General features: G+C 47.3%; 1 protein-coding gene across 4 annotated transcripts; it reads left to right on the top strand.

Annotated features, from left to right (window-relative positions):
• The first annotated feature begins 644 nt into the window (after positions 1–644).
• On the top strand, positions 645–7,300 carry LOC136508765 (protein argonaute 1B-like). 4 transcript variants are annotated; one of them, XM_066503638.1, is made up of 23 exons: positions 645–826; positions 926–1,915; positions 1,995–2,215; positions 2,288–2,437; positions 2,524–2,657; positions 2,840–2,949; positions 3,034–3,140; positions 3,224–3,362; positions 3,498–3,569; positions 3,915–4,022; positions 4,132–4,203; positions 4,843–4,965; positions 5,036–5,201; positions 5,280–5,404; positions 5,480–5,617; positions 5,720–5,823; positions 5,913–5,975; positions 6,047–6,110; positions 6,195–6,330; positions 6,464–6,537; positions 6,623–6,717; positions 6,799–6,830; positions 6,950–7,300. In XM_066503638.1, exons 2-23 carry the CDS (start codon positions 938–940, stop codon positions 7,162–7,164), a joined length of 3,426 nt encoding a protein of 1,141 aa, XP_066359735.1. In that variant the 5' UTR covers positions 645–826; positions 926–937; the 3' UTR covers positions 7,165–7,300. The 4 variants fall into 4 exon arrangements, with proteins under 4 accessions (XP_066359735.1, XP_066359669.1, XP_066359800.1 ...); XM_066503572.1 differs by having other exon boundaries at positions 646–826; positions 3,498–3,605; XM_066503703.1 differs by lacking the exon at positions 3,498–3,569 and having other exon boundaries at positions 649–826.
• The last annotated feature ends 8,250 nt before the right edge of the window (positions 7,301–15,550 follow it).

Here is a 15,550-nt window from a genome sequence, read left to right as displayed (position 1 = left end):
AGGATAGCCGGGCCACAAGGGCTGCGCTGCTTTTCTGGTAAGCAAGATAGATAGGTGCAGACAAAAACAAAGGCATGCTCTGTCGGTGCCAACCGAGTTACAGTGTGGCACAAAAAGCTCGGGAACGGCAAGCGAAGAAACCGAGTGGCTCGTCGACTTTACTCCCCCATATCATTGCCAAATCAAAAGCAGTCTTCACTGGATATATATACTAGTGTTTCCGAATTAGTAGTTGAAATTCTTTACTGCTAGCTGCTGCGTGCACTAGAGCGTCGTCGCATCATCATTGCCTGCCACCATCATCAGATCTAATCACGCTGATACGAGCCATTAAACAAATCTCAAAACGAACTCTCCGGCAAGCCCACCTTGTCATGATTGATAAGCATTGATAGATATATACAAGGTCATAACCGTGGTAAATAAGCTTAAGCTTGGCAACCGTAACGCACGCTGTCGCTCAGTGGTTGGTGTTAATTAGGTTCAAAGTGAAAACAGCTGGCAGCAGGTAGTTTTACGGTTACCTGCAGCCGCCGCGCGTTTCCACGCCACTACAGTACCACCACAACAACAAACATTCCTTCCCCTGGAAGGCAGGCAATGAGGCAAGAGAGGAGCACCAGCGCTGGGGCGGCCGAAGTTTCCCTGAAGTTTCCTTCCCCTCCGCAAAGCAAAGTTTCCTTCCCCTCGAAGGCAGGCAACCAACAAACATAAAGAGAGGAGCACCAGCGCTGGGGCGGGCGCGCTTAGCGGAGGAGTTGGAGGATTGGAGCCCCCCGGGCTAGGCTAGGGTTTCCTTCGCCACCGCGCCGCCCGTCTTGCTCCGGTACGGTATCGGCATCGCCCTTCCCTCCTCCGCTGCTCCGTAGATAGATCTGTCTGTCCGTCGCTTTTAGTCTCACAGTTTGCATCTCTGTTATGCCAGTGTCCGTCCATCATGGTGAGGAAGAAACGAACTGGCCCTGGAGAGAGTTCTGGGGAGGCTTCTGGAGCGCCTGGGCAGGGCTCCTCACAGCGTCCTCACGCAACTCAACAGGGTGCCCGTGGTGGAGGGCAACACCAGGGCCACGGTGGATATCAGGGCCGTGGCGGCCCGCCTGGTGCTGGGCCACAACCGCATGACTACCATGGACGTGGTGGTCCGCGTCCCAGAGGGGGAATGCCGCAGCCATACCGTGGCGGGCATGTGGGAGGTAGTGTTGGACCAAGTGTTCCTTCAGGTCCATCTAGACCAGTTCTAGTTCCCGAGCTGCACCAAGCCCCAGATGTCCAACATCAAGCCCCTAGTGTTGGACCAAGTGTTCCTTCAGGTCCATCTAGACCAGTTCCAGTTCCCGAGCTGCACCAAGCCTCAGATGTCCAACATCAAGTCCCTAGTGTTGGACCAAGTGTTCCTTCAGGTCCATCTAGACCAGTTCTAGTTCCCGAGCTGCACCAAGCCCCAGATGTCCAACATCAAGTCCCTAGTGTTGGACCAAATGTTCCTTTAGGTCCATCTAGACCAGTTCTAGTTCCCGAGCTGCACCAAGCCCCAGATGTCCAACATCAAGTCCCTAGTGTTGGACCAAGTGTTCCTTCAGGTCCATCTAGACCAGTTCCAGTTCCCGAGCTGCACCAAGCCCCAGATGTCCAACATCAAGCCCCTGTGGTGGCAACACCATCACCACCGGGAGCTGGCTCGTCCTCGCAGCCTAGGAAGGCCGAGGTGAGCACTGGACAAGTCCAGCAACAGCTTCAGCAACTTGCGATTCATGACCAAAGTTCAGCCAGCCAATCTGGTCAGGTGGCACCAGCGTCAAGCAAAGCGGTTAGATTACCATTGCGCCCTGGCAAGGGTACGCTTGGGTCCGGGTGCATCGTGAAGGCAAATCATTTCTTTGCTGAGCTGCCTAATAAAGACCTTCACCAATACGATGTAAGCCAATAATAAGATGACATAATTCGTCACCATAGTTTTTATATGAGATTTTTTATAACCAGCCTATTGTCATCAGGTATCAATAACGCCCGAGGTTACTTCACGCGGTGTCAATCGTGCTGTCATGGGAGAGCTTGTAAACCTTTATAGACACTCCCATTTGGATGGGCGTCTGCCTGCATACGATGGTAGGAAGAATCTTTATACAGCTGGAGCATTGCCATTTACTTCGAAGACATTCGTAATTACTCTGCAAGATGAGGAAGACAGTCTTGGTGGAGGCCAAGGAGGCCAAAGGTAATGCTGTGCTGTTGTCTCTGTGCTTAAAACGTATCCAAAGTTTCATACTGACATTCCTTCTGTTTTAAGGCGCCAGAGGGTATTTCGGGTGGTGATCAAATTTGCTGCTCACGCTGATCTCCACCATCTGGCTATGTTTCTAGCTGGGAGGCAACCAGATGCTCCTCAAGGAGTAATTCAATTACATAACATTGTGCTACGTGAATTGTCTACTGCCAGGTAATCTTTGAGTGAATGGTATTTCGGTAAGAGTTTTTTTTTTTCTGTGGCAAAATCTCCATTGTAATTTGCATTTCCCTGTATAGGTATTGTCCTGTTGGTAGATCATTTTATTCTCCCAACTTAGGGAGACGTCAGCAACTTGGTGATGGTTTGGAAACTTGGCGTGGTTTCTACCAAAGCATAAGGCCCACACAGATGGGTCTTTCTCTGAATATTGGTTAGATACCATTGTTTTCATGTTTTCTACCTTCTAGTTTTCAAACTTGATACATGATCATGACAGTTAGGAACACACTACATACACTACATTCTAGATCATGATGCCTTTAGACATAGTTTGTGGCATCACTATTTGGTCTTATCTGAAATGTTGAGTTTGCTCGATTTCTTTTTTCGCAGATATGTCCTCTACTGCATTTATTGAGCCCCTCCCTGTGATTGAATTTGTTGCTCAGCTTCTTAACAGAGATATCTCAGTTAGACCATTGTCTGATTCTGATCGTGTGAAGGTTTGATTTATTACCCTACCTTTCTTCATAGAAACTTTGGTTTATGCTTCGTCACTTTCCATTTGCTCTCCTTTGTCTATATAGATTAAAAAAGCCCTACGAGGTGTGAAAGTCGAGGTCACACACCGTGGAAACATGCGTAGGAAATATCGGATATCTGGCCTCACTTCACGAGCAACAAGGGAGTTATCGTACGTGCACGTTTCTTAGCTTATATCAGTTGATATCATAAGGTATAATGCGCTGACAGGATTTCAATGGTTTCCTATGATAGATGCCCTATTGATGATCGTGGTACTGTTAAGACTGTGGTGCAACACTTCCTGGGGACTTATGGCTTCAGTATTCAGCACACCACTTTACCTTGCTTGCAAGTGGGCAATCAGCAAAGACCAAATTATCTGCCTATGGAGGTTAGTGTCTTCTGCCAGCTGTATTGCAATCGCTGTATTAATTATTGCACTATGTTTATCTGTTCATATGATTTCTAAATGCCATATCCAGCTTCCGCATGTTTTCATAAGTTGCCTATGGCATTGAAATACCAGGTCTGTAAGATAGTTGAGGGACAGCGTTACTCAAATCGTCTTACTAAGAAACAGATCACTGCTCTACTGAAGGTGCGTCCCCATGAGCGTGAGAAAGACATCTCGCAGGTGATTGTGATTATATTTCTTGGTTTGACTAAGGAATAGTAGTACTAGTAGTTGCAGCAGCAGTAGCACTAGCAGTGCATTTATAGGTATAACATTCATAAAATGAGAGTTGCTTGATGAATAAATTGTTTGTGCAAAAATTATTTATATAAATATATATTATTGTCGTTGTTGTCGTTGCATATATAATGATCTAGTGATATGGTATATTCTGTTTCTTTTGTTTAATTAATTAGCTTTTGCCTTCACAAAAGTAAACCAATGAACTGACGATTCTAAATCTCTTGTTTGCCTTACCTATTTGATCAGACTGTTCATCACAATGCCTACTCTGAGGATCCTTATGCCCAGGAATTTGGTATAAGGATTGATGAGCGTCTTGCATCCGTTGAAGCTCGTGTTCTGCCTCCCCCAAAGGTCAGTGAGTTTCACCTTGCTTTAAGTTTAACAACACATAACAGTTGATTTGCATATTTGGGCATACTTTAACCTGGTGTTCTGGTATATTCTTCTTTCTGTGTAATAGCTGAAATACCATGATAGTGGCAGAGAGAGGGATGTATGGCCAAGAGTTGGCCAGTGGAATATGATGAATAAGGTATGCCTCGTTATGACTACGCCGCCAAGACAAAATCACTCTGTGAATTCCTTTAGGTGTAGTCAGTTATATTTATTTTACACAAAAAAAATGAACTTAGACCTGCAACCATGATATAGATGCCAGCCTGCCACCCTTGAAGCATGATAGCATGCTTCCAAGCCATTGTCCGATCATTGCATGAACAATACATTAATGAGATTCTTTATGTAAGCTTGATAGCTGCTAATGACTAGTGAAGTTCCATTTTCTGGGTTCGGTAGACAACTTCATATTGTTTCTGCCATCCCCTTATCTCACAATTACATGTGCTTGTGTAGTTTTACGTGGAAAATATTTTCAGAAATTTTGCATGATTTACTTGCAAAATTCTATTGTGAGCGTCTGGTTTATCTGAAATTTTGCTCTTGTCTTGCCTCCGTTTGCAATCACCCTGGTAGTTAATTCGTGACTAATATTTATGCCACTTCGCCACTGAAATTGGCCATTTAGGTTATATATACTCCTATGCCTTTAACATTATTGTAACATAAACTTAAATCGGTTTTCAACCTATTCCCTTTTGTTTTCCCCTGATTAGTCATTAAGCATTTTGTAACTTTTCTCCTGATTGTTTTTAATGTTTTTTTATTGCGGTAGAAAATGGTCAATGGTGGTAGAGTTAGCAGCTGGGCATGCATTAACTTCTCACGAAATGTGCAAGATGGTGCTGCCAGGAGTTTCTGTCATGAACTGGCTTTGATGTGCCAAGCATCAGGAGTGGTATGTGTGTGTCTCAGAACTTCAATATATTTTCGTTTGTGTTATTTGCTCTTCACATATTCTCTTTTAGGATTTTGCACTTGAACCTGTGCTGCCCCCTCGCTATGCGAGGCCTGAACATGTTGAAAGAGCATTAAAGGGATGCTACCAAGATGCCATGAACATACTCGAGCCTCAGGGCCGAGAACTTGACTTGCTGATTGTAATACTGCCTGACAATAATGGTTCTCTTTACGGTATGTTTTCTTCCGAAAGGCTCTCGAGAATTTGCTCAATGAACAAACTTTGCTATTAGTATTCTTTTCATTCTTCAGGGGATCTCAAAAGGATCTGTGAGACTGATCTTGGATTGGTCTCCCAATGCTGTTTGACTAAATATGTTCTCAAGGCGAACAAGCAGCAGTATCTTTCAAATATCTCCCTGAAAATAAATGTGAAGGTTTGTAATTGCACTAACTCTTCTAATCTTTGATTTTAACACCGATTCGTCTCTTACAGTTATCGTACTTTTCAGGTTGGGGGAAGGAATACGGTACTTGTTGATGCTTTGACAAGGAGAATCCCCCTTGTCAGTGACGTACCAACTATTATCTTTGGTGCTGATGTGACCCATCCCCATCCTGGGGACGATTCTAGTCCTTCCATTGCAGCTGTAAGTGAAGCCCTATTTGTGACAAAGAAATACCAGAAGATATGTTATCTTTTTCAGTAGAAGTTTTTCTCTCTTTTTTTTCTCAATGTATTTTTCTCCTAGGTTGTTGCTTCTCAGGACTGGCCTGAGGTTACAAAGTATCCAGGATTAGTGAGTGCTCAAGCCCGTCGCCAAGAATTGATACAGGATCTTGGTGGCATGGTCAGGTATGATCTTTATTAAGATAAAAAATGAAATGCATTCACTCCTACGTGTTTGGATTCCTCCAGACGCATAACTTTTGTTGATTGTGCAGGGAACTTCTCATTTCTTTCTGGCGGGCAACTGGACAGAAACCAAAGAGGATCATATTCTACAGGTTTGTATCCTTTCATGAGCACCTTTTCTGACTGTGATTCCCTGTATATTAAACACTTTTATCACTTTCAGGGATGGTGTCGGTGAGGGACAGTTCTGCCAAGTTCTGTTGTATGAACTTGATGCCATTAGTAGGGTAAACTTGATTTGAGTGCATTAGTTTGGTAACTGTCTTCACCTTTATTTTTCTCTGACCACCCTAGCGAAACTATGGATATAGGCCTGTGCATCATTGGAGTCGGATTACCAGCCTCCAGTTACTTTTGTTGTGGTCCAGAAGCGTCATCACACTAGGTTGTTTGCTAATAATCACAATGACCCACGTGCTGTTGATAAAAGTGGAAACATACTGCCTGGTTAGTTCTTGATGTGCCTTTTGTTACACTTTGGGCTTAGCTTGTGTTTTTGGAATAGGCTATCTTGTATAATCTGTATGCCCTCATCTTTTCTGAAATATCTGTATGCCCTTAAACTTTTCTGAAATAATAGGTACTGTGGTGGACTCAAAGATCTGCCATCCAACTCAATTTGATTTCTACCTCTGTAGCCATGCTGGCATTCAGGTCGGGTTTCCCTGTCTCGTCGCTGAATTTCAGTTATTTGTTTTATTCTACACTAACGATGGAATTCCTTTTGGGTTACTTTCAGGGAACAAGCCGCCCTGCCCATTATCATGTTCTGTGGGATGAAAACAAATTTACCGCTGATGGGTTGCAAACTCTCACCAACAACCTGTGTTACACGTAACATTTTACTGCTCTATCCCCCCCTTTTTTTAGCTCTCTTTAAGCATCAATTTCTAAACTCAAGATCAACCTTTTCAGGTATGCTAGGTGCACTCGCTCATTATCAATCGGTAAGCCCGACTTGACATTGAGTTTAATTTCTTGATCACCGGTACCCACCCACCGTTGATGTAGCGTGGGTTGGTAATGTTATGAAACATACGCTGACTGTTATTTGGATTGCTTGCAGTACCTCCTGCGTACTATGCTCACCTGGCAGCCTTCCGAGCTCGCTACTACCTGGAGCCGGATACCACTGACAGTGGGTCTATGGCGAGCGGTGCTACGCCAAGCCGTGGCCCTCCACCAGAGGCACGCAACACCAGGGCTGGTGTTGGGAATGTTGCTGTGAGGCCATTACCTGCCCTCAAGGAAAACGTGAAGCGCGTCATGTTCTACTGCTAAGATTGATGCTGGCACACGGTTATGCACCGCCGAAGTTAATAATCAGAGCTGTGAATTGGAGCTACCTTTTATATTGAACTATATGTATGGTATTGTAAACTGGTTGCGGTAACTTTGTATGCCGCTCTTCTTAAGATGGGTTTGTCGTGGATTAGATTTGCACTATTGGAGGCCTTGTGTGTGCAAACGTGTTGATTGGTCGGTCCTAGCTGGTGAGCACTTGCGTCTCTTCATAGCATTTTGGTTGCCTGCATGTGTCGTGTCCAGGCTCCGCGCATATATCCTGGTCTGGCTCTGGGATTCAACTTTCGAGGGCGTGTTTGGTTTGTGACTGGGCGGAGCTGCCTGGCGCAGGCAGCGCCCCCATGCGATCGGGATTGCTGCCTGCCAGGTCACTATCCAAACAGGCCCTCAAGAGTGCGTTGGATGCCTGCATAAACCCCTGAGCTTGTCTTCTGCCATACAAAAGTAGCCAGTGAACCTCTAAATAGGTAGATTATAGTATCCGACCAAAGGGAGGAATTCCCTTGATATCTACAGAGTTCTCCCGTGACGCAGCGTATTAGAAAGCAAATAAGCATGTTTTATGGTATAATTAGTATTTTAAAATAGATACTACCGCCGGGCAGCTTTTTTAGGCGTTCCCATGTTTTTAGTATAGGCATGTATGTAAGGCATTGCAGCTATATCTATGGGCACAGTAAACGAAGGGACTAGCTTTCACGTTGATGTTTTTTTAGGGGGTGTGTTTAGAAACTTTTGCTCCTAATATTTTGCTGTAAAACTTTTGCCATTCAAACTTTTGGCATATGATGTTTAGATGCATGGCAAAACTTTAGCCATACAGACACAGCACGCGCCTCAAGACGTTTTTTTGCTCAATTTTGGGCCTCTTGGGTCTCAAATGCCAAAAGTTTTGCAGCCTAAGTTTTGTTGTTTTTGCCTATGGTATTTAGATCTATTTTACCAAAAGATGGGATAAAATAGCAAAAGAGTTTTGGTTAAAACAGGGGACGAAACAGGCCTTTACTGGTGCTAGTTGTTGGGCGCTTCGCGCGAGCCAATCATCAGGGGTGAGGAGTTAAAGTGCATGCATGCATACATGAAGTTGCCTAGATTAATGTCGCAAGATTTATTTTCTAGCTTTACACACTCTTTGCTCCTTGGTATTCGGGATTCATCTTCTAAACGCCTAAAAAAGCTGCCCGGAGGGAGTATGGCTTAATAACATGATAAAAATCAACATTATATAATCGATTCAAACAAAATAAATACTATCTTATTATTTTTTTTCATTCCAATTTAATATGATTTATTCTTCAGATTTAGTGAACTAAACAACAAGCAGTTGTATGAGCCGGTCACTGGTACTCCCTCCGTCCCTAAAAAAGAGTTATAGGAATCGTGCTGGTTAAATTTTCTCAACTTTAACTGGTTTGTAGAAAATACGTGCAACATTTATATCTCCAAATAAGTTTATTATAAAATTATATTCAATGATCTACCTAATGGTACTAATTATGTACCATAAATATTAATATTTTGTTAAGTATATTTGGTCAAAGTTAAAATTGTTGATTTTTTTGGAAGCGAGAATGACTCTTTTTTTTTTGACAGAGGGACTATATACGTTGAGCAAAAACCAAACACGCTATTACCAACCCTGGCTCTAGCATAGAGGTAAAAGAAAAAAAAAGATGGCAATACACTTGTTAGGCTTCACCAACACAAGGTAAGAGCATCTCCAAGAGTTCCTAATATTTCTCTCCTAAAATCGGGGTGTTTTCCGACTACTAAAAAAGATTTAGAAGGAATAAATAAAGTCATCTCCAATAATTTCTTAAAAAAATACTACTCCGTCCATTTGTCTCCTTCGTTGAAGCAATTTTTTTTTTCAATAATCTCCTTCGCCTGAGGTGGTCCTGCTTATTACGGTTGCCTCGCGAGCGCGCGCGACTCCTCGGATGGATCGCGTGAAATTACTACGTCGCCTTCCCGTTTCCTTCTCCGTCTCGCATGCGCGGGATCACGGTGCGGTGTTAAACGTAGATTTAGCGGAGGACGTGGACCATCGGTGCTCCATGCGGCCATGCACATTAATTGGAGTAATAAATCGCTGTGATCCAAAGGACGTGGGCCGTTGGTGCTCCTTGGTCTCTGGGCCCAAGGCTTAGATAATGGAGGGAGGGAGTAACACCTAAAATAATAATATTCAGTGGTATTTTCGTAATTATCATCGTCTTCGTCCTCTGAGAACCACGTACACAGAAGCAGGGGCTGAGCAGGGCACGGCTGCCGGGCGGAGCAGGACTCGGGCATCCGGGTCGCAGGGCTGTTTCCTCGTCTGGCTTGCCGCTGTTGTCGACGTCGGCGGTGCCGCCAACGGCAACAGCAACGGCAGGCAGTCGAAAACGTCCTCGCCATCCCCATCGGCAATTCGGCATCAAGCAGAAGGCGGTCGTCGACCAGCTCACTGATATGCGATGGCGGCGCGAGCGAGCAAGGAGATGGTGGAGATGGGCGAGCAGGGGAGGCGCGCGAGCGAACTGGGAGTCGCAACCGGTGCGCGACGGAGCTATGAGCGGCGTGCAGCCTCGCGAGGTCGAGGAGCAGGAGCATGTGGCCCTGCGCCGGGTACGGCCCGAGAAACCTGGCTCGCGGCAGGATCCGCACGAGCCCGACTGCGCATAACTTTGCGCATCGAGGGCTCAGTTTTTGGAAGCGCTAAAAGATCAGGAGACGATTTTAGAAGCCGTTGTAGACGGTGTCTTTCTTAATTTTGCTAAAAATTCTAAATTAGAAGAGTGTTTTAGAAACTCTTGGAGATTCTCTAACAAAAACATATGATCGACTCTAACTCGGTACCGAATTATGCACACGGTAGCATACTAGCATCCGAGCCTAATTGACAATGAAGTCACCCTTCCCTTAGCTATTTTTCTCTTCTAAAAAGCAAGTAGCCGTTCTAACATAAGGAGGTAAACAAAATGATGGTAATACACTGTTAGTTATATTTTACTATAAAAAAAACAAGCAAGTTCTAACACAGAGGTAAAAAACAAAACGCTATTAGCTACTGTATTTTGCTTCTACAACCTGTTCGTTTGGCTGTGGCTTATCGTAAACGATCGTAAATTTTCAGCCAGAACAGTATTTTTCTCTCACACAAACCAGTCAGCAGTACTCCCTCCATCCAAAAAAACCTGACGTTTAGGACATGATTGTGCTTACCAAGGAGTCATTAATTAGGGTATAGTTTTCCCTATATGCCCCTATTAAATACTGTTGTGAGCGCTATCCATACGAGAAAGTTTTCTAGCTCATCTGGTTACTGCGGTGTGGGTGAGCCCTGAGTCTCGAGGTCAAAACTCTGTGGACGCATTTTTTTTGCCCGTGGCTTCATTTTGCATGGGTTTGGGTGAGGCGTGGCACGTGCGTGTTGGCTCGCATGGCACTGGTGCGGGTGGGAGCGCGTTTGGTGTTGTTTTGGCGCGTTTGGGCAGCGTTGGTGCTTGTTTTTGCACCGTTCGCGCTCGGGTTTGTGCGTGGCCACGTAATTTTTCTGTCCGCGCTCCAAGCATTCTAATTTGGCGCTAATCTGGCCGGTCTCCGGACGCTTCGACTGCTCTGGCTGCTGCTTCATTTAAAACGCCTCGTTCTCCACTGTACCACTCCCATGCTTGTCGTGCTCTACTCTTTCCTTCTCCACTCCTTCTCAAATGCAATGGCTAATCCATTTGATTTGAACGTTCGTTTGGAAGAAGATGACGGCGACGTCGATCTCAATGAGCCAATATTGGAGGACGACACCATAAATGGTAATGTACTACTCAGTTTGTTTGTTTTTTTTTTTGTTTTATATTCAAAGCAAGAACGTGTGGTAACGTTTCTCATTTTCTTTCTTCTTTTTTTGGACAGGGTTCAATTTGAACTTGCCATTAGATGATTTTGGTGCTGTCGATTTCGATTACCTACAAAACCTTGCTGGTAATTTTTTTCTCATTTTGTTCTTTCGTTTTCTCCGTACTTGCAATGAAGCTGATGCTTTCTTTCCCTTTGATCTGAACGTTTAGCGGACGATGACGATGGCAACCTTGCCTTGGATCTCAACGAGGCTGAAAATGACGATGGCGACGCCGGCTTTGATCTGAACAAGCCTGAAGAGGCCGAGCATGGCATCGGTAAAATGCTTCGTCTCTTGTTTTCCTCTTCTGCATGTACTACAGCATCCATTCGATTGTTTAAATTGATCTTGGACAAGTAATGAACTCACTAATTCATTTCTTGAACACATGTTTTGTAGGCATTTATGGAGTACTCTCCACAGAAGGCAAATATGATCTTTGTGACACTACAAACTGTTTTGAAGGAAGCAATGAAGATAAAAGGTTGCAACAAAATCAAGATTCCTCACATGAATAAACAAAGACTAGAGAGGGAAGATAGGCTGCCATTGCAAGTCCCTTGTGAAGCTTCTTTGCTAGCCGAAGCACTAGCTGCTCTCCCTGCATGAAACCATTAGAAGAAGCAAGTTAGCTTTTGCACCAAATTAGATAATGCATGTACTGTATGTTAGCTTTTGCACCTTACTGATCCTGTATGCACTCGTCGTTAGCTTGTGACTCCAGTTGCTTCAGCTTTTGTTCTTCCAGTTTCTTCATATTGTATTGTTCGTCCAGCTTCTTCATTACGTGCTCAGGAAGAAGAATTGTGTCACCTCTCATTTGAAGTTCGTGCACATCAGGAATATACACCTCACAATCAAATTTTTCCATCTTATCGCACACCCTTGCTGCGAGATTGTAGTCCTCATGTAAAAGGCCACAACGGGCACACCTGCGAGCTTCGCGACGAGCTTCGTAGCATGCTTCGCCGAAGACGCCGCCGGCATGGAACGTGCCGCAGCGAGGACAGTGCACCACCTCGTCCAGCTGGTTGGAGTCCGGCAGTACCTCGATGGAGTCCGGTAGCACCACGTCGGAGTCCGGCACCTCCTCGACGGAGTCCGGCACCACGTCGACGAAGTCGAGCGCATCGACGGACTCCATGGCCACAACAGAGTTCGTGCCCTCCGAGTTCAGCGCGTCGGCGGACTCCATGGCGCGGCGAGGGAGGCGCGTGCTGGCGGCGGCGCCGTGCTGCGGAGATAGGCGAGGGCGTGCGGAGGTAGGCGAGGGCGTGCTGCGGAGGTAGGCGAGGGCGTGCGTCGATGTTCTTGGTTGAACCGTACAAGGTCGCGGCGGCGGCGCGGTAAAACCCTAAACACTGCGTGCTGCGGAGGGCGGCGGCATGCTGCGTTTGAGCACCTGCGGCACAGCGGCAGGAGAAGAACGGCGCGTCGAGGTGTTGCGGAGGGACTGCAGCGCCTTGACTCCACGCAAGAGCTGAGGACGGCGGCGACCAAGAGAACGAGGCGTCGGTCCATCGAGCGATTAATGCGTAGTCGAAGGAACCGTTGGCGAGCGGCTCGCTAGGGGTAAACCCGTCCTCACGAGGCCTCGGGAGCCCAGGACGTCAGGTTTCACGAAAATGCTTCGGCTGCCCAGGACGTCTGGTTTTTTGGAATGGAAGGAGTACTTCTTTACGAACCAACCAGCCAACCGACGTGCCGCTAAAAAAGCAAGCAACCGTCAAAAAGCAATAGCAACAGAACCGAGGCTGTTGCTGTTGCGGGACCCACTCTACTACCCTCTGTCTGAGGCTGGATGCCAAGCTACTGATGGGTTTTTATTAGATCGTCTCGATCTTATCAATATGCCAGGCGATGGATACGTTTGTACGCGGTTTAATTTGCTTGATTGATGCTATGCTTTTCTGCCCAATGCAAGTGTTGTGTTCCTAGTTAATGTGAACCTTAATTTTGCTCAGAGTTATTGTGATATTATTTTTTCTTCGTTCTAGCTTGATGCATCGACAACCAGGTGCCATGCAACCTGTGATTTATGTGACCAATAAACTACATAAACATTTCCACACGCCGGCCATCACCTTCTAACAAGCTCTAGCTTGAGGCCACAACCTCCCTCCACACGTCTCATCTCATGCCAAATTTGGTCAAGTCATACCCTGCTATACCAGCTCTTCTAAAATTTGTTGTTTGGTTCAGTCTCAAATAACCCATGCATGTGTTGAGCAAAAAGGTTTGTTTTTTTGCATACAAAACGGTTTTTTAAGACCAAATTCAACCATATTTCCATCATATAGCCTTTTAAAAAGAAAATAAACCATATTACTAAATAGCTAACACAAACGTTAAACCATCCCATTGTCGGTGTTTCGGACCGGGGGGTCCTCAACCAACCAATGAATTTATCCTGCGTGTTCCCAATCCCGGATGGTGATACAAAGAGACACAATGTTTATACTGGTTCGGGCAATTCGGGCCCTACGTCCAGTCTGGAAGATCGATCTTGTATTCCTTGCACCGAAATGCTTGTTGTAGGGGGTTACAAGCTAGGTGAGAGAGGGAGTTCGTCCCAGGTCTCGACGAGGTGAGGTGTGGGCTGCTTGAGACGTTGCTCTCAGGCGGCTGGGAAGTGTGTGTTACCGGGTGTTCTTCTTTTTCCGTCCCCTAGAAATAGCGTCCTCTCATTTTATAGTTTGAAGGGAGGACAAGGGTAGTACATGAGCTAACTATACGGCGTCGTGCAAACAGGGGCGGCGTGTCTGAGCCCTGTGGCCTGTTCCTGTGGCGGCGTAGTCGTCGGAGTGGTCCGTCCTTGGAGCACTAGGGCGGCGTGCTGGTCACATCCGATCCTGTGCGTCATGGGAGCTCCCGGGCTACCTCGGAGTGGGTGCGGCGGTCAACGCGCAAGTCGCTGTGGACTGACTGTGCACGAGGCCGAGGCTCGGTCGGTGCCGAGGCTGCACCGCAGTGGGGGGTCTCGGCGGACATGAATCCCGAGATGGCCGAGACCTTGGTGCATAGTGCCGAGGCCCTGAGAGAGCGGTTGATCTGGTGCGCTGGCTCGGAGGCGGTGATGACCCGGGCCAGGCTGTCCGTGTAGTGTTGTTTTCGAGGCGGGGATCGCGGGGCACAGTGTAGTGCGGGCGCTGATCGTGGGCATAGCGTCAGAATACAGTGACCGGTAATCCCCGTCGTGCCCTGTCTCAGCCGGTATGGCACCGATGCGACCTCATGTCCCGTCGGCCATTCCGCGGTGTCGAGCCGTTGTCCGGCTGAGATTGCGGGAGTGGTTGATGTATTAATGGGACATGACGTGCTGTCGGGAAGACCGGGCGAGGCGGGGGCGACGGGCTATGGATAAGCTAGCCTCGCGCGATACGGAGAATGAGGCCTCGCACGAGGCGGAGATTGCACTCCTTGCCGAGGCCTTCCGTGAAAAGCCTCGCGCGAGGCGGAGATTGCGTCAGGATGCCGAGACCTCCTGTGCGAGGCTCGAGGCAAGGCGGAGAGCCTGGTGGGCTCGGACGTGGCCAGTGAGGAGCCCACGGCTTACCTTCTAGCTTTGTTTTTTTATAGGACTTAAGTGACCCTTTTGATGTTCGCTCGGGGTACCCCGTTCTACGGTACCCGACAGTAGCCCCCGAGCCTCCGGGGGAGTGCGTGCACTCTCCCTAAGGGTTTGCCGAGGCTTGGTTTATAGCCGCTCCCGTAGGAATTGGGTTTTGTTTCTTGAGGTTTCGGTGGGTGCGCGCGAGCGCACCCGCCAGGTGTAGCCCCCGAGGCCCTAGAGGAGTGGAGTTACTCCTCCAGGGGCTTTTTTCGTTTTCGTGTTTGAGTGAGGAGTTTTTATTGTATTTGCTGAGCCCACAAGTGCAAGTTCGGGTCACGGGGGTCTCGGCGAGGTTGCAGGAAAATCCCTCTAGCCTCCGCACGGAGCGAGAGGTCCGTCAGGGGTCCCCCTGGCTTTTGGTATGACCCTCACGCTTCCTTTTCGCTCGGAAGGAGGGGTGGAATGTGCCAGGCTATCCTCGATGGGTACGAGCATGGGCACTTCCGGTGAGCTGTTATCGGGTGAGTCCGAGTGGAGGCCCGTGCCCCATTCGCTAGGGGACGGCTAGCGGTCCAAAGACACACTCCAAGAGTACTGGAGGGTTTCTCTAGTGGGTGTCGAGGCCATTCGCTAGGCCTCGGTGGCTCGGTGCCTCCCTACGGTGGGATCCCATTTAGAGACTTCCCTGCTGGTCTCGGACACGACTTAGGACGCCCCGAGCGATTGTTCGCTCGGGCCTCGGCCATTCATAGGCTCACCCCGAAGTCATCTCTGACTCTGTTGCCCTAGGGCGGCTGTCGAAACCTCTGGGGGCCCAGCCTTCGAACCCCTGGACCGTAACGGGCTCGGTGCCCTTTTATCGTATTTGTAACGAAACTTCTAGCACGGACTTAGACCATTTGTCTTTGTCTTAGGTGCAGGAGGAGCCC

This window comes from Miscanthus floridulus, chromosome 1, assembly GCF_019320115.1.
Source record: "Miscanthus floridulus cultivar M001 chromosome 1, ASM1932011v1, whole genome shotgun sequence".
Lineage (NCBI taxonomy): Eukaryota > Viridiplantae > Streptophyta > Magnoliopsida > Poales > Poaceae > Miscanthus > Miscanthus floridulus.
Note: the sequence above shows the minus strand (reverse complement) of the source record. Positions and strands in the feature narration are given on the sequence as shown.